The sequence below is a fragment of the Monodon monoceros genome, unplaced genomic scaffold (genome assembly GCF_005190385.1).
Source record: "Monodon monoceros isolate NGI ecotype Baffin Bay Population unplaced genomic scaffold, NGI_Narwhal_1 Super_Scaffold_5, whole genome shotgun sequence".
NCBI lineage: Eukaryota > Metazoa > Chordata > Mammalia > Artiodactyla > Monodontidae > Monodon > Monodon monoceros.
In genome coordinates, this window is record NW_021703782.1 from 113945587 (window position 1) to 113967433 (window position 21847).

At 57.0% G+C, this 21847-nt stretch overlaps 1 protein-coding gene across 9 annotated transcripts in view; it reads right to left on the bottom strand.

Annotated features, from left to right (window-relative positions):
• Positions 1-21847, bottom strand: part of MROH1 (maestro heat like repeat family member 1) — a 66800-nt gene that overhangs the window by 34405 nt on the left and 10548 nt on the right. For 6 of the 9 annotated variants that reach the window (XR_003790722.1, XR_003790723.1, XR_003790724.1 and 3 more), the window contains exons 1-10: positions 19064-19100; positions 17987-18132; positions 12244-12375; positions 11623-11785; positions 11314-11412; positions 6423-6574; positions 5894-6034; positions 5556-5648; positions 1807-1885; positions 1464-1577 (exon numbers count right to left, since the gene is read on the bottom strand). Coding sequence is in view for 4 of the 9 variants with exons in the window: in XM_029202128.1 (XP_029057961.1) it covers positions 1464-1577; positions 1807-1885; positions 5556-5648; positions 5894-6034; positions 6423-6574; positions 11314-11412; positions 11623-11785; positions 12244-12375; positions 17987-18132; positions 19064-19085 (1141 nt within the window). In the remaining 5 variants the exon portion in view is untranslated. Of the gene's footprint in view, positions 1-1463; positions 1578-1806; positions 1886-5555; positions 5649-5893; positions 6035-6422; positions 6575-11313; positions 11413-11622; positions 11786-12243; positions 12376-17986; positions 18133-19063; positions 19142-20549; positions 20648-21847 lie in introns of those variants that run through there. The other 3 variants (XM_029202130.1, XM_029202127.1, XM_029202126.1) reach the window with 2 other exon arrangements.

Consider the following 21847-nt stretch of genomic DNA (forward strand, 5'->3'; position numbering starts at 1 on the left):
CCCAGTTTTCCCCTTTGGTAACAATTTTCTGTCTGTATGTTTCTATTTTGTAAATAAGTTCATTTCTGTCATATTTTAGGTTCCACATAAAAGTGATATATTGTATGTCTTCTTCCTGACTTACTTCACTTAGTATGATAATCTCTAGGTCCATCCATGTTGCTGCAATGGCATTATTTCATTCTTTTTATGGCCGAGTAGCATTCCATTTTTTATATGTACAACATCTTTCTTTTGGCCACGCCGCGTGGCTTGCAGGATCTTAGTTCCCTGAGCAGGGGCTGAACCAGGGGCCTGGGCAGTGAGGGCACCGAGTCCTAACCATATATACATATATACACTTATGGCCAGAGAAAGAACTTAAAGGAAAAAATGAAAGACAAGTGGATACGAAGTGACCCTGGAACATCATCGTGAGAGAAGAATTAACAAAGGAGAGGCAAGCGAGGCTAAACCGCGTAAAGAACGTTCAGCGCCGCTAATGACCACGAACAGCAGATCAGAGAGGAAGCGAAGGCCCAGCCGAGGCCCAGACGAGGCCCGCAGGCACCTGGGCTCCCGAGGGCGCTGTGGCTCAGGTGAGAGGCCTTGCTCTCTGTCCCAGCACCACCCTTCCCCAGCAGCCACCAGCCACGTGCTCCCGGGCTCACGGCAGGGCCCGGCCCTGCCCGCCGAGCGCTGCCCCCTCACTCCCCAAACCCGAGAGCTGCCGAGTCCACGGGTGCCACCTGGCCCACATACTCGTCATAGAGGGTCAGGCAGAGAGCACTTGGGCTTCCAGGGCCACAAGCGGTCTCCGTCACATCTCCTTCGCTTGCTTGTACAGCCCGTTGCCATGTGAAAACCACTCTCAGCTCAGGACTGTACAGAAGCAGGCCGCAGGCCTGGCGTGGCCCACGGCCATGGCCACTGTTTAGCAACCAAGCTCACCGGAAAAAACAGACTTAAGTGCGAAAACTGTTCAAGCCTATTGCTGATTAAATTAGCCTTAAAAGCAAGAAACCCGAATTCTTCCATCCAATTGCGAGGAAATCATCAGACACACGGAAATTGAGGGACTGTCTACAGAACCGGCCTCAACTCTTCTCAAAGGTCCACGTCTAAGACACAACTAGGCAACATATGCCCGTGCACAGACCCCACGCTGAGGGGCAGCTGCGGCAGACAGCGTGACGGGGCAGCGGGACTGAGCCACCAGACCGGCGGGCATGTGGCAGCTGCCGGGCCCAGGGTCAGGGGCACCGTGACCCACCGTCCACAGCCAGCCGTCAAGGGCAAAGGTCAGCGATGGACGCCTGCTGGGAGGCTGATGAGCACTATTGCTGCAACTTTTCAAAAAGTTTGGAATTTTGCAAACTAGAAAGTTGGGGAAAATATTTAAAGAATTCAAAGCAAGATGTTCCTTTTCACCTAAAAGCTGGACAATGTCTGCCTTTTCCATCTGCGCCACAAAGGGCACTTACCGGCCGAGTTGATGATGTGCCTCACGACCTGGAGGGTGCCCACACGGGTCCTCTCGTTGCTGGTGTCCAGCTTGGGCAGCAGGAAGGCCAGCAGGCGGTCAGGCGAGCAGCAGGCTGCAGGGCAAGCGCTCATCAAAGAACTGTTTGTAACGAGCTGTCCTCTGCTCCCTGCTGGCTGTCTGCACCTCCAAGACAAGCTAGGCCCGGCGGCCAGGGAGGCCGGACGCTCGGGGCTGCGGCCCAGCCAGGCCTTGGCTGTATGCTCCCCAGAGACACAGGCGGGCAGCACATGAGACAAAGGGCCCCCCCACCCCCCAGAGCAGCCAGGCCGCCGGCCTCGTACCCAGCACCGTGAAGCAGCGCAGCACCTCCTTCTGGTTGCTCATCACCAGAGGGCTCGAGGACTCCACGGGCACGCAGATCTGCTCCGGGAACAGAGGGCACAGTCACGGGGGCCCAGCAAGGCCACGGGAGGGACAGGTCCCCTGACGATGCTGGGCCCAGGGGCAGGTCCCTCAGGCGCTCTCTCACCTGGGTGCAGGAGCCCCTTGCCTGTGGCTGGAACCGCCCTGGGGACCTCAGCCCACACCTTCCAGTTGGCCCTCTCAAGGGAAAAGAGTCCTGGCTCCGTCTACACCCCACCCCTCCCACCACCAGCCAGGAAAACAAACTCCCAAGACACATTCCCTGATGAGAAAGGAGACACTTTCCCGCTTTCCTGGGCATGACATCCTGGGCTGGAAACCGCGGACCTCTAGAATGCAGAAAGCACTGGAAACCAAAATACCTCGAGTCCATTCGTTCAAAATTGTAAAAGAAAAAGGAGCTGCACTAGTAAAAGTAAAAACAGAGGCTGTTGGCACATGTGTCTGTGGGCTCCACTGCACCTCAGCGGGTGACACTCACTGGGGGCTGAGCTCTGGGTGGCACCCCAGTCCCCACTCAACCCCTCAAGGTCACAACAAAGGACACCCACAGGGCCTCCGGGCACAGGGCCCTAAGGTGAGAAGTGACCAGCGGTGAGTGCAGGACCAGGTGAGTGCCAGGCGGCCAGGTTCTGCTCCAGGCCCCCAGGGTGCTGCTTGTCACTTCCACTGCAAAGACCGAACCTGGCCATAAAAGGCACTGCGGCTTCCTACCTGCTCCCGGGCTCGCTCAGCCACTCAGGCAGCCCAGGAGCAGGGAGCCGGCTTGGAAGCAGAACCCCCGCGCCCCGGGGAGCCTTCAGAAGATGCGTGACCGAGACCACGCGGGGGCCTGAGCTGCTCAGGACTCCGCAGTGGCTCGGAGGCAGTAAACCGCTGCTGTTTTCACGTGCTAAGTTTTGGGGTGATCGGTCAAAGGGCAATAGATAACTAGTGCAAATGGGTAGTCATCTGGAGAAAAGATGACACTAGATTCTCACTCTCTCCCTAAGATAAACTCCAGACGGATTAAACAGTAAAAGTATAGGGGAAAATGAGAGAAGCTAAAAGTTAATTGCAGAACTCGAAAGCCTTTTCCAAGTATAGCAAAAGCTGAACTGTAACATAAAAGATGAATAAATGATGGTGTAAAAACTAAATAATTTTGCATGGCAAAAAATACCATAAACAGGGCTTCCCTGATGGCGCAGTGGTTGAGAGTCCGCCTGCCAAAGCAGGGGACGCAGGTTCGTGCCCCGGTGCGGGAGGATCCCACATGCCGCGGAGCGGCTGGGCCCGTGAGCCATGGCCACTGAGCCTGCGCGTCCGGAGCACAGCGGGAGAGGCCACGGCAGTGAGAGGCCCGCGTACCGCAAAACAAACAAACAAACAAAAAACCATAAACAGAGCCACAGATAACGGACAAAGTAGAAACATTTATACATACGTGATATGAGACTATAAATAACTGCTACAGATCAATATGAAAAAAAACTCTAAAAACCAATAGAAAAACAAAAGACATGAACGGAAAGCTCTAAGAGAAGGAAATATCACATTTTTTCTGCCTTTTCAGCTTTTATATATTTATTTTCCCGTCTAAGCCCCACCCCCACCCCACAGGTAATCATTGTTTGTTTTTATAGTTTTACGCAGTCATTTTTATACTAAGTAAATGGCACTGTGCTGCATCTCTCACTTTTTCTCAGAGTTGTAAACTTTTTCTCCATAGAGATCTTAGGCATTCTTCGTTAGGTGAATTCCCAGATGCTTTACAGTAAGTTTCTGTTGCTGTTGTAAATGGTCATTTTTTTGTGCTTGGTCACTACTGATGGAGAAGAACGCTCCTGATTTTTACAGGGTGGTCTTGTAACTGGCAACCTTGCTGAACTTAGTTCTAGTATTTGTGAACCGACTCAGTTCATATATGAGTGCATTTCTGGATGAATAAATCAACCATCCATAAAACAAACATCTACTGAGTGCTCACGGGTAACACACACCGGTGCTGGGACAGCAGGGAACGGAACAGAGCGAACCCTCCCCCTCAGGCCTGTGCCTTCTCGCTGGGGAGACCCGAGTGGCAACCCACCCATCGCTAAGTGTATTAAGAGGAGCTCGGGGCCTCGGGAAAGGCAAAGAGGGGACGGGACGGAGGGTGGGTGGCCGGGAGAAGATGAACGACAGGTCGGTCCTCACTCCCCCCATTTCTGTTCCTTTCCCCATTAACACTGAGAGTGGGGCTCCTTCCTACTCCTGACACTAGAGGAAACGTACCTGTCTCCCATTCACTATGATGTACGCGGAGAGTCTGGGTATTTAAACTTCATCAAGTTAGAGAAGTTCCTTTCTGATCCTGGTTGCTAAGAGCTTTAGTGACAAACAGGTGTTGAACTTTATCAAAAGCTTTTTCTGCATTGATTGATATCAGAGAATATTTTCGGGAATCTCGTTCCATGATGAGGTGAGCTGACTGGCCTCAGCGCTGTGCAGCCCCCCTGGCTGGGCCCTACACCCCTCGTGTACTGGGAGCGCAGTGCTGGGAGCACAGTGCTGAGGGAACGGTGGTGAGGGTGCAGTGCTGAGGGCGCAGTGCTGGGAGCTCAGTGCTGAGGGCGCAGTGCTGAGGGAACGGTGCTGAGGGCGCAGTGCTGGGAGCGCAGTGCGGGGCAACTCCCTTCACTGAGCACACGATCCTCACATCTAGCCTCACAGTAGTAGACCTAGATTTTTCTGTGTGGTCCTGACTTGAATTTGGAATCAAGACCAGCCTCAAAGAATCCATCAGGCAGCTCTGGATCCTTCTCTCATTTCCAAGCCCACCTGTGTATGGTGGAAATTAGTTGTCCCTCAAAAGTTTGGAAGAACGCAACCTTCAAACCACGTGGGTCCTGGGTTTGCTTTCAGAAAGGAAGGGCTTGGAATGTTGTTTCCATTTCTTTACTGGTTTAGTCAAGTTTTCTATTTCTTCTCTGCCAATTTTGACATTTTTAAGATTTTTCTAGGAATCTATCCACTTCATACAGTTTTTCAGGTTCATTACCATTGCTCACACACTAAAATTACTATTTAATCTCTCTACCATAGCCCGACCCCCGGCCCTCGCAGGGCGCCGTCCGTGTGTGTGGCAGGTGAGGGCTCAGGCCGGCGGGCCAGGCTGGCATCCCAGCAGGTGTGGGAGTGGAGCAGGCCCAGAGATGCCCCAGGGGGTGGGGGGAGCAAGGAAGTAAGTCCACTCTCCCTGCTTCTCTTTCTCACAGAGCCGCCTGCCCACGCTCTCTCTAGTTTTCCGGCCTTCTTCTCTCCCACTCAGAAAGTCCCACGGACGCAACGTCCCCCCAGAGCTCCCCGTGACCTCCATGCCCCTCATCTGACCTGGGGGGGGGGCAGGGTGTGCACGGCTGCGGAGCCTCCTCGAAGCCCTTTCTCCATCAGAGCCATCAAGACCCCTGGAGGGGGTCTCCACCTGAGCCCGGGCCCTCGGGACGCACAGCCAGTGCAGATGGCCCCAGAGCTGCCCCTGGCCTGCTGGCTGCCCGCTCCGGCCCCTGCACGGCGGGGCTGTGCTGTGTCGCGCGGCCCGAGCCCCAGCGCTGGGCAGACGGCGCTTCAGCCCCGCCTCCTGCTCCCTGACCCTCAGCAGGCACCTCCCAGCATGCTCCCACCCCTCCCTGGGCCCCCAGCCCACCTGAGCGTGCAGGGCAGCCAGGAGTGAGTCAAGCTGGACGTCCAGCGTGCGGCTGCCCACACTCGCTGCCGCCTCGAGTATCTGGCCCAGGCTCTGCTCGAGGAGGGAGGAGAGGGGCCGTCAGGGCCTCCTCATGGCCCTGCCCCACCCCTGCTGGCTGCGGGAGTCTCCCAGCCCTCCACCCCAGCGCTCGCTCGTGGGGAAGGGCCGGGAAGGGGGCGCGCGGCAAGGCCAGGTGGCCCTGGCTCCCGGCTCCTGTCCGCGCCCCCACTGAGGCTGGCTGCCCCCAGGGCTTCCCCCTGACCCCGTGCCCCCTGCAGCTGAACTCCTGAACGCACCCTGGACACGTGGACAGTCTCGGCGTGCTTCTTGTAGAGGCCGAGGACTCCAGGCAGCAGCTTGGGGAGCTGCTCCTCCAGCTTCTCGCTGGGCAGCAGGTGGCTCATGGGCCCCAGGGCCTCCACCACAGCGAGCCGCAGCTGGGGGGACACAGGGACAGGCGCTCGCGTGCGGACCGGCCGGCAACGCCCGTCAGCCCGGGGCAGAGATGTGCAAAGAGCCCTTCCCCAAGGACCCCACAGCTGGACTCGGAGACCCGGGTTACCGCGAGCAGGGGTCCTAAAGGGGTGGAGGGAGTGGGCCTGCAGGGAGAGTTCCAGCGCTGGGGCCCCAGAAAACTAGCCCTACTCTGTGAGGACCTGTGGGGCGGGGGAGGGAGGGGCACACGTAGACAGATCTCTCCCCCGACACCCGAGAACCCGCAGGACCCCAGAAGAGGCCCAGGTGACTGGAGCAGTACCTCCAGGCTGGGGGTGGAAGAGGAAAGCCAGCTAGGTGAGGCCACAGGTCCCTACGGGCCACACATACCTTGGCTTCCCGGCTCTGCAGCCAGTGGTGGAAGAGGATGTCGTAGGCGCTGAAGATGTCAGTGGCGAAGGCATCCTTCCTGACCGTGGGGTCGGGGGCCTGGTCCAGGTCGGCCAGGTACTCCAGGGTGCTCTCGCTAAAGCGCTGCAGAGCTGTGGCAACCCACGCGGTAAGCGGCGGCCGGCCCATGGCCACACAGCTTCTGCGCGACACCTGCCCCTTCTAACATGCCATGCTGCCTGCGAGACACGCTCCAGAGCACCCGGCCAAGCTCGGGACCAAAGCGCTGTGCGGGCGTGAAGGGTCCCCCAACTCGCGTGCTTCGCAGAAGCTTAGAACGTGACCTTTCTCGGAAATAGGGTCTTTGCAGATGCAAAGAGTCAAGACGAGGTCACAGTGTGGGGCGGGCAACTCCAACAGGACCGTGTCCTCACAAGAAGAGAGACAGACATGCGGGGACAACGGAGGCAGAGCTGCACTGCTGCAGCCTCGAGCCAACGCGCCAGGATGCACGGGCACCTCCAGACACCAGGGGGCCTGGAAGGTTTCTCTCCAGAGCCGCAGAGGGCGCACGGCCCTGTCAACACCCTGCTCTCGGAATCCTGGCCTCCTGAGCCGTAGAGAACACATTTCTGTTGTTTTAACCCCCCCAATTTGTGGTCTGTCGTTGAGGTGGTCCAAGGAAACCAGTACAGGCACCAACCTCCCCAAAATGCCCCCAGGCCACCACGCCTGGCCCACTCCAGTCTGCTGTGCCCACCTCTCCCCTCACAGAGATGCGTGCCACACGCTTTCAAGGGCCGCTGTGCCGGGCAGGCATGGGCCCCCCAGGACACGTGTAGGAAGAAGACCTGGGGGCACGGTGGCGGGGTGCCGAGGGTGGGGAGCGCTGGCCTGGGGGTCTGTGTCTGTGGAAGGGACTGTGCTGTGGATACCAGGCGGGTAAGCCTGGGGACTCGCTTTGCTGCAGACCTGCGAGTGGTCAGCAGGACCTGGACCCTGGGTCAGGGGAGACGATGAGGCCACGAAGGAGAGTCGGAGGCCAGGCCCTGGCCACGGGGCCTGGGCAGTGGAGGGGGAGATGAGGATGCAATGGCCCGGAGAGGCGGCGGCTCCCGGCCGGGCCTCCCGAGGGCAGAGCCCGGCGCCCAGGCAGGGGCTGCAGCAGCTGCCCCGGGGGTCTTTACTTGCCCCAGCTCACAACTCAAACCTGGTCCACTTGTAAGGCTAATTTCTTAGCCTGGGCTTTGCAGCCCAGCAGAAAGACTAACCCTAACCCTCCATCTACAGGAGGGCAGCCATGTTCACACGTGCTCAAGACAGAACATAAAGAAATTCTGAAAGAAAACTACCTCCTGGGGGAAGGTTTCTGTGTCATGGGCAGCCCTTCCACTGAGGATGGGCCCCTGGAGGGTCTGGCGAGGTGGGCTCTGGTCCCCTCCCTGCCACACGGCTGCTAAAACCGGGGCTGCAGGTGCCCCGAGAACCCTCAGCTCCTCTCTCAACCCCCCACTCCTCCACGGCCCCTTCGTCCCCCCACTCTTTTGCCTCCTTGAGCTGTTCAGTCAGGCTGTTGGTCAAACTGATCAGGGATCCTAGGTATTTTGCGTGGGAAGGTCTTTCAGGGTAACAGGCTACCATATGGCCAGAAGCAGAAACCCACCCCCGGACCTGTTACTAGGCTTGAGTGTTTCATCAGGCACACACACAGGCATAAAGTAAAGGGCACTTCTCACACACCCTCCGCCAGCCCAATCTCCCTTGCTCCAGAAGCAAACATGGGGTTTGATCTATCTCTCGATAAATAACGTGTCCACGATGTTCCTCACCTACTCCCCGCAAGGACAGGGCCAGTCCTTCCCGTCCATCCCTCCAGACCCACGCTGCCAGAGCCCACCCACTCCGTCCATGAGCAGCTTTGTTTCCCAGAGTAACCGACCACTGCGGTTTGAGTCTCCTTGGCTCTCCAGGCACGAGTCACCAAGGCGACCTCCACATCTCTTGCCGCACACCCTGGGGCTCTCTCGGCCCCATGTGGGACCGCACCCTTCCTGATCGTGGCTTCTCCACAAGAGCCTTTATCTCCTGCTCAAGTAGCATCTGGGCAGGGTTCTGATTCTCAGAGGGTGCCTTCCACTGGAGCTTTCTGGCGCTCTCGCTTGAGCGAGAGGAGGCAAGGCCACCCTATTTCCTCAGCCTCCCCTTGGACCATCCCTGCCCACCCCCCTGCAAAGTCTTCCTGGTGCGGTGCCTGGAGGGCCTCTCCATCAGGAACAGCTCCTGCTGCAGGGCAGGTTCGGGGATTATTGCACGACTCCCCCACTCCACTCTCTCCGTTCGTTCTTTCCAGGTTGTCTTATTCGAATGCTGGCTTCATGGCCTAGCCTGCTAATTCTTTTCTCTCCTATTTTCCATATATTTGCATTTTTGCTCTACTTTCTGGAGGATTTCCTCAACTTTCTGTTCCATTTCTGCCTTCCATTTTCATCATGTTTTTAATTCCCAAAAGCTTAATTTTATTCTCCGAATGTAGCTTCTTCAAAGCCACACGCTCTTGTTTCCTGAACGCATCTTCTCTTAGCTCCCGGAGGACATTAACCACAGATTTCCTTTCCTGCCTGTCTTCTCCTCCCTGAACCGTCTGCTTTCTCCAAGTCTCGGTTTCTGCTTATTTTGCGGCCACCTTTCCTATCAGAGACTTTCCTCGTGGGCGGTGATTTTTGGCCGCTACTGGTGCTGGACAGTGTGGCCAGGCCAGCCGTGCACCCTGCTGTCTGGGGCATGTCAACACGGTCTCTGGGTCTCCCTGCCCACTCTTCCCCTGCCTGGCCACAGCGTACTGCAAACTGGACGAGAAGCTTCAAGTGTGCACGTGCTCCTGTTCTCGGCCCAGCGCCGCTGCCCACTTGTGCCGCCTCACGGCAGTGGACACAGACATCTGCCCAGAACCAGAGGCTGTCTGGAAGGACAGGAGGCCCCAGCCCGCTCGTGGCCCACCCAGGCCGCTGATGGGCTGTTGTGGACCCTCCTGGCCCGACTGAGGCCCCTCCAGCAGGCAGGACCACTCTTCCCTCCAACTGCAGACCCTGAACGTTCTGTCTGCGGTGAGGGGCGCACACCTCAGCAGGAGGGCAGCCTGCGGGCAGGTCTCTTGGCCCCACGCACTTGCTTCATACACGACATACCAACAGGTGGGAACTGCAGGGGCCTTTGGCCCATGAAGGGCTGGGACCAGAGTGCCTGAGAAGCGCGAGTCAGCTCTCTGTGCAGGGCCCTGCACCTCCCGGAGCGAGGCCAGTGCCTCCCAGAGGAGCTGCCTGGGGCCGGTACCTAAGCCCTCGGCTCCGACACGGGCTCTGTCCTAGGCTGGTCTTCTCCCCGTGTGCGGCGCACCTGAGGTACAGCCCCAGCCCCTCAGCTCTGCCTCGGCCCCTTCTGTGTCCTGCTCCTGCATTCCCAGCTCAGCGGTGATTCCCACCCAGCTGATCGGGGATCCTGTCACAATTTCCCTTTTCAGCCAAAACTAGGTCAAGGAGGGTTTCTGCCCTTCAGCCCAAGCAGCCTGCCAATCACGCACAGTTGGGAGGAGCCTGCAAGAGGCACCAAAGAGACCATGGCAGGGAATAGAGAGAATGGGGAACGCGGGGGGCTGTGAGGAGGGTTGGCAGGGGCTGGAGCCCCTCCTAGGGCCCCCTGAAAGCAGGGGAACCCTGAACCCAAAGCCACTGTGAACAGGGAGGCCTGGGGCCCAAAGCTCTAGGCCTTGGCTAGGAAAGTCCCCAGGTGTGTGCAAGATACGCAGCTTCCCTAGGAACCCTCCCCAAACACCAAGCCTCTAGCTACCAGCCCCCAACCCCAACCCTGAGCCCTGCCCAGTGCGGCCACGCCCTCACCACATGCTCCCTAGCTGGCAGCCTGGGGTGGAAGCCCAGCACCTGCTAACAGGCTGGGCTGCAGGTTAAAAAGGGTCCAGTCCTCATGCGGGCCTAGATGCTCCCTCTCCCTCCCCTCAGTACCGGCCAGCAGTCTCCCTGAGACTGGTGGGGACACTAGGGACACCAGGAAGCTGAAGGACAAGGGCAATGTGGTGGCTGCTAGAAGAGGCCCAGGCCCCCTCAGCCCCCAGGTCTCAGGACCCTCTGCTTCCCTCCCACACGATTGCCCTCCTCTCCCCCAAGAGTCATGCCGCGAGGCACCGTCCCCTGCCCAGGCACGCGGAGGGCCGCACACAGAAGGTGGGAGAGTGAATACCGCATCCCAAGATGCCCAGGGAATGGTCACGCTCCCAGCACGGGGCAGGGAGAGAAATGGGAAGCAGCTGCAGCTTTGGGTAAGTCTCTTCCCGCCCCACATCAAGCGTCCAGGGCTCAGGGACTGCAGTGTGAAGTCCTGGGCAGGGGGGCCCCCAGCAGCAGAGAAAAGCAGTCAGACGGCAGAGGCCAGGTCTCTATCTGCAGCAGTGCCCACCCAGCCCGCGCCTGCAGTCATCCTTCCTCTAAATGTCCCGCCCTCCTCCTGCAGCCTGGAGGACCCACAGCCCCACAAAGGGGCACCGGAGACAAAAGGTCCAGGAGTGGACAGGCTGCACCCAGCCCCTGCCCCGCAGAGACTCACCCGCCCCGCAGAGACCCACCTGCCCTCAGAGGCCCACCTGCCCGCAGAGGTCCACCTGCCCGCGGAGGCCCACCTGCCCGCAGAGGCCCACCTGCCCTCAGAGGCCCACCTGCCCGCAGAGGTCCACCTGCCCCCCGGGGCCCACCCGCCCCCAGAGGCCCACCTGCCCTCAGAGGTCCACCTGCCCTCGGAGGCCCACCTGCCCACGGAGGCCCACCTGCCCGCGGAGGCCCACCTGCCCGCAGAGGCCCACCTGCCCGCGGAGGCCCCGTCTTACCACAGCAGAACACCACCCTCATCGAGTCGGGCTTGGCTGCACTCAGCATGGGCAGCATGGTGCTCAAGATGGACGTCAGGAAGGGCACCATGCCGAACACTGCAAGAGGGGTACGTCACGGGGGCCCCACTGCCATCCCCACCCAGCCTGTCCTTCCCTCGGGCCCTGTGCCCCAGGGGAGGCAGAAGGCACCCCGGCCACACGCCTTGAGCTCCTTCTGCTGGGACACAAGGAACCGAGGCCGGCGGGCTCTCAGAGGTCTTCACGACCGCTCAGAGCACGGGTCGAAGGGGCCGGGCCGCCACCTACCATTGGAAACTGAGAGGTTGGCGAGCGTCTGCACGACAAAATGGTGCGGCAGGACCCCGGGCTGGAACTTGCTCAGTATCTCCTCCATCACGCTGCTGATGAAACGCTTTCCCAAAGCCACCAGGACGTTGCTGGCGGCCTGCTGCCAGTCACAAACCAGTTCCTATCCCCCCAAAAGACCTGAACTGGCACCCAGACCGAAGGAGGCAGACCTCGCCCTGAAACCGCCCAGGAAGCGAAACGAGACACTCTGCCCTCAGTCACGCCAGGGGACACGCTGCTGCTGCTGGGAGCAGGGCTCCCTGCTGAGCCCAGCGCCTCCACACACCGGGCACCACCGCCCCTGCGTGTGCCCTGAGGGTTCGGGGAGTTTGCTCTCAGCACCTCCACACACCAGGCACCACCGCCCCTGCGTCTGCCCTGAGGGTTCGGGGAGTTTGCTCTCTGTGTCAGTTTCCATTGTGGGGTGACCCTCCCCATCCCAGGAGGGCAGTCAGTGCACAGGACCCAGGGGCCAAGCCGAGGCAGCCGGACACAAACCCACACCCTTAAGGCATTTGGGAGGAAAGGCCTCGGAAGGCAGCTTCCCTCCCAAGCCAGGACCTGGTCAGCCCCACGGACCTTCACTTTGGTCATCTCGCTGGAGGCCAGGAGGATGCTGGCCCTGGCCAAGCCCTTGTCCAGCTCGCCGATGTGACTGCTCACGACCGTCTCCATGACCCTCAGGATCATCGTCCGGTATGGATGCGCCAGCTGAGGAGAGAACCATGGAGGGAGGGCCAGGACCTGCTTGTCTCTCACGGCTCCTCTCTGAGCTTAAGAAAGAGCCCTGGTCTCCTGACGGCGTCGCTCTGGGTGGCCCGCCTCCTGGGGAGCTCTGCATATGTCCTGGTGCAGCCCTCTCCTCAGCCATGTCCCTGCAGTGCCCCCGTCCAGCACGCATCATCCTCGCCTTCACTGAGGACACGCAGACCACAGCGGAGGCCGTGACAGGTGGAGGGCATGTCACGGTGATGACAGAAAACCCCTCGACGTGAGCAGAGCCCAGCCAAGGGAAGGGCTTCATCCTGCGGGAGTCCCGGGCGTCACGGAGACCGGCGGTGAGGACAGGAAATACTCAGGGAGCCAGGAAAGACCAAGACCCGCTGCTCCCTGAGGACCCTCCCCCCTCCCCCCGGGAATGCAGCGTCCAGACAGGGGGTGCAGACCAGGGGGCACAACCTCAGTGCAGCTGGAGTGCCCAGGCCACGTGACGGGAGCAAAGAGGGCAAGAAAGGGTGCGACTCAGGCTGGCTGCACTCTGCAGAGCTGCTCAGGCCTGAGAAAAGGTGCTCGTGACCCTCGGGCCCCCTGCCAACGACGTCCCCACCACGCTCCCTCCTGCAGAGGCTGCTAGCAGCCCTCACGGGGGGGGGCCCACACTACCCGGTCACTCAGCCCTGCACGCGAGAGGGGAGGGCAGGAACCCCTCTATTTCAAGTAGAAACATACAGCTTATACCTGGGGAAAGTACCAATGTCCTACTGATGGGGTCATTCACAGCTGCTGGGTTTTTTAAAAATTTATTTATTTATCTTTGGCTGTGTTGGGTCTTCGTTGCTGCGCGCGGGCTTTCTCTAGTTGCGGCGAGCGGGGGCTCCCCTTTGTTGCGGTGCGCGGGCTTCTCACTGCAGTGGCTTCTCTTGTTGCAGAGCATGGGCTCTAGGCACGCGGGCTTCAGTAGCTGTGGCTCACGGGCTTCAGCAGTTGTGGCTCGCGGGCTCTAGAGCGCAGGCTCAGCAGTTGTGGCGCACGGGCTTAGGTGCTCTGTGGCATGTGGGATCTTCCCAGACCAGGGCTCGAACCCGTGTCCCCTGCATTGGCAGGCGGATTCTCAACCACTGTGCCACCAGGGAAGCCCTACTGGTTTGTTTTGTTCTATTTTTCGCTTTTTTAAATTGTGTTAAAATACACATAACAAAGTTTACCATCTTAGCCATTCTCAAGCATACAGTGCAGTGGTATTAAATACATTCAGCTGGTGGTGTGGCCGTCAGTACCATCCCTCCCCATAGCTCTTTCCATCTTATAAAACTGGAACCTGTCTCTCCATTCCCATCCCCTCAGCCCCTGCCACCCACCTTTCTACTTTCTGTATCTGAATTTGACTATTCTAGACACTTCATAGAAGTAGAAGTATACAGTATTTGTCCTTTATAGTGACTGGCTTATTTCACTGAGCAAAATGTCCTCAAGGAGGTTCATTCAGGGGCTTCCCTGGTGGCGCAGTGGTTGGGAATCCGCCTGCCAATGCAGGGGACACGGGTTCAAGCCCTGGTCCGGGAAGATCCCACATGCCACGGAGCACCTAAGCCCGTGTGCCATAACTACTGAGTCTGTGCTCTGGAGCCCTCAAGCCACAACGACTGAAGCCCGTGCGCCTAGAGCCCAGGCTCCACAACAAGAGAAGCCACCGCAATGGGAAGCCTGTGCACCACAACAAAGAGTAGCCCCCGCTTGCCATAACTAGAGAAAGGCCCGCGCACAGCAACGAAGACCCAATGTAGCCAAAAACAATGAATAAAAATAAATTTATTTTTTAAAAGTCCTATGTATCCCTAGAGAAAAATATTTTTTTTAAAAAAAGAGGTTCATCCATGTTGTAGCATGTGTGAGAATTCCCTTTTTTTTTTTTTTTTTTTTGCAGCACCACGGCTTGTGGGATCTTAGTTCCCCGACCAGGGATTGAACCTGGGCCCTTAGCAGTGACAGGGCTGAGTCCTAACCACAGGACCGCCAGGGAGTTTCCAGAATTCACTTCCTTTTTAAGGCTGAATATTCCGTTGTGTGGATGGACCACATCTGGCTTATCCATCATCCACTGATGGGCACTTGGGTTGCCTCTACCTTTTGACTAATGTGATTAATGCTGCTATGAACAAAGGTGTGCAAATATCTCTTTGAGACTCTGCTTTCCATCTTTTGCGTATATACCCAGAAGTGGAACTGCTGGGTCATATGGTAATTCTATTTTTATTTTTTGAGGAACCTCCATAATGTTTTCCATAGCCACTGCACCATTTAACACTCCCACCACCACTGCACAAGGTTTCCCATTTCTCCACATTTTCACCAACACTTGTTACTTTCTCTTTTTTTGATAGTATCCATTGCAATGGATGTGAGGTGGTATTTCACTGTAGTTTTGATTTGCATTTCCCTAATGATTAGGGATGCTGACCACCTTTTCATGTTCTTAGTGGCCATTTGTATATCTTTTTTGGAGAAATGTCTATTCAAGTCCTTTGCCTATTTTTGAATTGAGTAGTTTGGTATTTTGTTGCTCAGTTTTCAGAGTTCTCTATATATCCTGGATATTAATTCCTTATTGGATATATGATTTGCAAACATTTTCTCCCATGCTGTGGGTTGCCTGTCCCTTTGGTGTCATGTCCAAGAAATCATTGCCAAGTCCAACGTCCAGGAGCTTCTGTCCTATGTTTTCTTCTAAGAGTTTTACAGTTTTAGGTTTTACGTTTAGGTCTTTGACCCCTTGAGTTAATTTTTGTGTATGATGTGAGGTAGCGGTCCAACTTCATTCTTTTGCAAATGGATATCCAGTTTTCCCAGTATCATTTGTTGAAAAGACTATCCTTTCCGCATTCAATTATCTTGGCACCCCTGTTGAAAAGCATTTGACTGTATATGTGAGAGTTTATTTCTAGGCTCTATTCTACTCCATTGGTCTATGTGTCTGTCTATGCCAGTGCCACACTGGCTTGATTACTGTAGCTTTTCTAGTCAATTTTGGAATCAGGAATTGGGAGGCCTCCAGCTTTGTTCTTCTTCTTTAGGAATGTTCTGGCTATTCAGGATCCCTCGAGATTCCCTATGAATTTTAGGATGGATTCTTCTACTTCTACAAAGTTGCAACAGCTGCTTATTTTTTAAGATTTTATTTCCACTTTACGTTGCTCTTGAGAGTTCAATGAGCAGAACAGTAACCACGTCAAAGGAAGATGTGCAGCACTCCCTCTGAGGGAGGGGGTTTCGCCCAGGCCCTCATGCAGGATGATGTAGCCACAGCCCCGTCAGGTAGCACATTGGGAATGGAACGGGGTTGGGGGGTGGGGGTGGGGGCAGCTCTCTGATGATACCTGCCCTTGGCAGGTGTGTGTGAGATTTCCGGCTCAACCATTCTGATGTGTTGGTGGGTGGCCAATGAGCCCATCACCCCTGCTGCCCTTCCCCCACCCCCAGAACTGACTGAGTCCACTAAATGGACGAACTGGATGACTAGGCTACCTGCGGGCAGGATGACGTTAGGAGGCAGGGCCTTTGGGATGTGATTAGGCCACGAGGGTGGAGCCCTCATGAATGGAATTTGTGCCCCTATAAAAGAGACCCCAGAGAGCTCCCTCATCCCTTCTGCCAGGTGAGGACAAAGGAAGGACACATCCATCTATAAACCAAGAAGCAAGCGCTCACCAGGCACCGAATCTGCCAGCACCTTGATCTTAAGACCTCCAGCCTCCAGAACTGTGGGAGACACAAGTCTGTTGTCTAAGAGCCACCCAGTCTGTGGCATTTTGTCATAGGAGCCAGAGGGGGCTAAGACAACTATTTCTGCGTCTCTTCCCCAAATCACTTCCCTGTCCATTGGCCTGACAGCCCTTGCGAAGGAGCCTGCTTGCCCCTGTGTTCACCTTTCCTATGCTGAGACTTGGCCAACAGGAAGGAGACTGGATCTGTCTAAAACTGTGCGGCCCACCACCGTCCAGGAACACAGACCAGGACCAGCTGGAGGAGCAGCGAACATGCCCCAGTGCCCCAGGCACACTGAAGCCTCGAGAAGCTGATATCTACAAAGTATCGCACGCATCTCAAAACGCTGCACTGACCTACGATGACCAGATAGTGCTGTACACCTCTCTTCTGCTATCCCACATCTTTTTGGAGAGAGAATCAAGGGGATTTGAAATGTACATGCTAAGATGCAGCCCAATAACGTCCGGTTGTGAAGAGACACGAGTGAGTGGCCCAGAGCTGCTAGCAGCAGGGTATGGATGAGGCAGTGGCGGCGGCTGGCGGGGGAGGGCGCTGGGAAGGGCTCCACTGCGAGGGACAGGGCTTCCAACTCCAGACACACTTACTGTAAAGGGCCACTGTGAAGGAAGCTGGTTTTTAAAGTTGGTTGAAGAAACTAAAAAGGCTAGAAAAGGGGTAAAATCATAAATGAGCCAGAAAATGACAAGTATGAAGCACACTTAAATTCTGCTATGAACTGTTAAAAATAACAAAGCCTTTTTAGCCACGTTTAGTGCTCTTAGGCCATCTCCTCAAATAGCCAGGGCGGTCCTAATCTTTGTCTAACAATCAGACACTGAATTCAGCAGGTCACGATGATGGAGCCTTTCGGCCACGAAGAGAAGGGCCCTGACGCCCAGCGTGCACGCACCGTGAAGCTCCATGAGCCGAGGAGCCTGGGTAGACACACACGTGCCCAAGCGTGAGGGTGCCCTTCCCGTCCTATGTACCCCCAGTGTCAACAGCAGTCCACGAACACGTAAAAGGCCCAGAACAGCTAGGACAGCGGGGCGGGGGCAGGGGACCCTCCCCACGAGGAGAGGCCATCAAGCCGCAGCACAAGCCGCTCAGCAGGACTCGACTCTTTCCCCCAGGAGACGGCAGTTGACAGATGAGAGAGAAATAACTTATATTGTATAGGGATCCTCTTTTACTGAGCAAATGGCAAAAGCAAAAAGAAAAATGGTCTTTTGAGACCGAAAGTCTAACTCCCAGGAATGAGCCTAAAACACGCACTGGGGAAAACTGAAACAATTTCCCACCACAGGGAGCTGAGAGCATCACAGAACCGTGGAGCCGAGACCCAGGAGAGGGGGAACTGGCAGAGCCCCTTCTGAGCCATCTCTGCAGAGTCCAGTCGGCGCGCCCACCCAGCCACAGCCCCTCTCCGAGGCCCGTCCACGTGTTCCCGTTACTGCGGTGGACGCGAGCTGCCCTCTCTCATCGGCGAGGACGGCTGTCCAGGCTCCAGCGGGTCAGCGAAAGGGGACGGCGGCACTGGGCCTGCGAGTGAGCGGCTGGACGCTGCAGTGCTCACCACCCGGTCCCTCCACGACAGGACCAACCCACAGGCCACGAGGCAAAGAGGGTCATCTATGCTGGGCTTGCCCGCCTCGAGGGGGCTTGGACTTGCAGGTACGATTTTCTACCCACAGCAGCACGGCTCTGCACTCCGGACCCAGCCAGCCGGCAGACCCCTGGCGCAGACCCCTGGCGCAGACCCCTGGCGCAGGCCCCGCCCCGCAGCCCCGCCCCGCAGGCCCCGCCCCACAGCCCTGCCCGGCAGGAGCAGCAATACCTTCTCGTGCAGCCGCAGGTGCTCCTCGCAGGCGCGGAGAGCCTCCTCAGGCTGTGACTCTCCGAGGGCGCACAGGGCGCCACACACCTGCTCCTGCACCTGAGGGTCCTTGTCGGTGACAGCGTCCAGCAGAATGGTGAACAGCCCTGCCGTGACAAAGCCCAGTGGGGTAGTCAGGCCCGGCCCCGACCCCACCATCGCTACGCTCAGCCTCTGAGGACTCGGCCCCACAGCTGGAGGAGACCGCCGCGCCGGCCTGGCCACTTTGCAGCCTCCACTGCGCTGGCCGGGATCTCTGGGACCCACTGGCCGCCTGCTCTGAGGTCACTCCAGCCACCTGTACCCCGACCTTCCAGCCCAGGCCACGTCTGCTCCACGTCTCCGGCCCCGCTGGATCCGATCCGAGCTCCTATAAAAGGCAGGCGGTGCAGACTCAGGGCCCCTTCGGAAGCTGCCCCAGGTGGCCCTCTGGCCCACACTCTGCCCTGTGCTTGCCAGGCGGCACCCCAGTCCCACCAGCTGCTTTCGCAGACTCCTCACCCTGGGGACTCCCCACACTCAGATCCAGGCCTCCGCCCCACGGACAGGACCCCCCATCCTCAGTGCCCCGAGAGCTCCGGGCGTGTGCCCGCCAGCGGTTCGCAGACCCTCACCCTGGGGATGGAACCTGTGGGGCAGGAACACCATTCCCAGCCTCTGCCCCGCCCTGGGCCATGCCCTCAGCAAACAGCTGGCCCTGGCTGCAAGCAGAGCGGCCAGCCAGAGTGGATGCCAGCCCTGGGGCTTTTGTAAGAAGGGACGAAGGCTCAGGGACCCTCCCACATGGAGCACGAAGCCCCCTGTGCCAGGCAAATGCCGTCCCCCACGCCAGACTGAGCCTGTGGCCAAACCTGGACCTCTGCGCCAGCATCTGCAGAGACGAGCTTTGTTTTCTTTTTTTTTCTAATGGAAACTTAGAGAAAGTGTGTGCGTGCAAGCGTCATTCCTTCCAAGCACATTTACTCAACGCCACGGGCTCTCCTGTGTCCCAAACTCAGAAACCGGCAGGCACGACATGGAGACCTGCCACACACTCACTCTTCACGTATGACTCGCTCATTGCTGTGGCCGTGGCTTCCTCTCGCCCGGTGTGAACATGGACAGCTGTCTTCAAACCTGGAGCAACCAGACGTGCAACATTTAAGTCATAAGCCTCCTCAGTTTTTGAGCAGTTACTGTGTTTGTGTAAAACACAAGGTTTAAACAATTTCGCCCTGGGGGAACTGTCTCTGCCACAGTTTGGCTGAAAGGCGTGCGGAGGACGGAAGGCACCGTCCCCTCAATGGTCACCGGCTCTCCTCCACCCCAGCAGCTGTCAGCCCCGCCGATGCGTGGCCGGCCCACCAGGGCTGGTCCTGATTGGCCCACGGTGGCCTGGGCAAGCGTGTTACCACCTCCAGCTACAGCATCTCCCTTCACTCTGTGCGCATCAGGTCTGGTGTTGCTGGCGGTCTGTGCGGAGCAGGGACACCCTCCCTGAGAGCCAAGAGCAACTGCCTTGGTGGCTGCGGGGCCAGGACTCCCCATGCCTGAGATCCCAGCACAATGTTAAATGAGCCTCCTGCTGGCCGAGAGACTGGGCGGGCAGCACAGGGATCTGGTGGGCTCCCTGGCGCCTGAAACCAACCATCCAAACAGCACACGGGATCCAAACACCACACGCCTCGAAGCGCCACTTGCAACAGATGGACCCAAAGGATAAAGCCCATGAAATACGCAAGCGGCTCCCCACTTCACCACGTGGTCACATGCTCTGCCCTATGGCACACTCTCCGAGGACCTGTACAGTGCTGCTTTCTCACACTAGTGTCCTCGATTTGCTGGTCACCACCCTTCATTCCCCAGTCATCACCTATTCAGAAAAGGCTGAAGGTGGAGGCAGCAAAGGAGAGACGCCTGGCCTTGCTCCCGAGCATGGAGGATGTGCTCATTTGGTTGCGGCCACACGGGAAGGGGGCAGTGAGAAGTCACCTAATGCGGGGACAGGGTTAGGGGGTGGAATTTAAAATAAGTGAGAGGGCTTCCCTGGTGGCGCAGTGGTTGAGAGTCCGCCTGCCAATGCAGGGGACACGGGTTCGATCCCTGGTCCGGGAAGATCCCACATGCCGCAGAGCAACTAAGCCTGTGCGCCATAACTACTGAGCCTGTGCGCCTAGAGCCCGTGAGCCACAACTACTGAGCCTGCATGCTGCAACTACTGAGCCTGCGCACCTAGAGCCCGTGCTCCACAAGGAGAGAAGCCACTGCAATGAGAAGCCCATGCACCACAATGAAGAGTAGCCCCGGCTCTCTGCAACTAGAGAAATCCCGTGCACAGCAACGAAGACCCAACGCAATCAAAAATTAATTAATTAATTAATTAATTTTTAAAAAATAAGTGAGAATTCTAGATCAAGAAGGCACACTGGTCCTAAGCATTCACCCATCCCACCAAAACCTCAGTGAAATGACAGAAAAGATGCATGTTTTAAAAGAACAAACCCACAAGAGCACTAGAAAACAAGAAAAGATAAAATTAGCAGACCAGAAGCTTCCAGGAATCCCAGGCAGACAGAAAGCAGGCGGCGAGGACTGGTTTGCAGCTGGTGGCATCAGCAAGGCGTTTCCCCTTTCTGGAAAGGTCTGAAAATAACAAGGAAAACAAGAAATAAAAACACATATTCCACTGGCAGCGCAGCAAGAAGGTGGCAGAAACCACCACCCCCCCCCCGAAAAGCTGAAAGGCGGAAGCGCCACAGCCGGCAGGCAGGTGTGAGGTGCACCGGCCACAGGCTTCAGAAAGCCCACAGGACACTTCTCAGAGGCAGGCACCCCCACACATGGAACCCACATCCTGAGTTCCCAGAACTGGTCTGAGTTTACAAGGCAAGCAGCCAGTTCCTGGGGCAGAGGCTTTGCCCTGTGGAAAGATACAGCTATGTCCACGCCTCAGAGAAAAGGGGCTAACCAGCTCCAGCTGGAACATCCTTCACACAAGTGCAGACAGCTGTGCTCACTCGACTCAAGTGGCAGCAAACGCAAACAAGCATAAGAGACGTCAGCCCCCAGCCCACCTGGGAGGGATGGACCCGTTTGCCATCTCAACCAAAACAACTAAGAAACTGAACAAAACACGTGAAGCCATAGTTCTCAGGCTGTTGGTTAACAGGAAACGAAGGGCAGGAAACCCTGAGGTCACTCCAGCTCGTCACCTATAGGGCACATCCAGCTGAGGACACTCAGGAAGGACCAGAGTTAGGACGGGGAGCATCTCGGGAGGCCTGAGTCTGGCTGGAGTTTGGAGGGTCTAGTACCAGAGAGAAGTCCAGAGACCTGCAGAGGGTCTCCTGGTCACTCAGTTGACTTACTGGCCAGCACAGGGGCAACAGAATAATGTCCCCAAAGATGCCCATGCCCTCATCCCCAGAATGTGAATATGTTACCTTATCTGGCAAAGGGACTTAGCAGATGGGATTAAGGGTACAGACCTTGAGGTGGAGAAATTACCCTGGATTATGTGGGTGAGACCAGCCTAAGTTCTTAAAAGCAGAGAACCTTTCCCAGCTGTGTCAGAGAGCTGAGATGGAAAAAGGGGGAGAAAATCAAAGCATGGGAAGAAAACCCACCATGGCTGGCTTTGAAGATGGAGGAAGGAGGGTCTGAGCCAACGAATATGGGCACCTATAGAAGCTGGGAACAACCCTCAGCTTACAGTCAGCAAGAAGACACGGACTTTGGTCCTACAGCCATAAAGAACCAAATTCTGCCAACAATCTGAAACAGCAGGAAACAGATCCTCCCCAGAGTCCCCAGAAAGGAGCACAGCCCTAGCAACCCAATTTG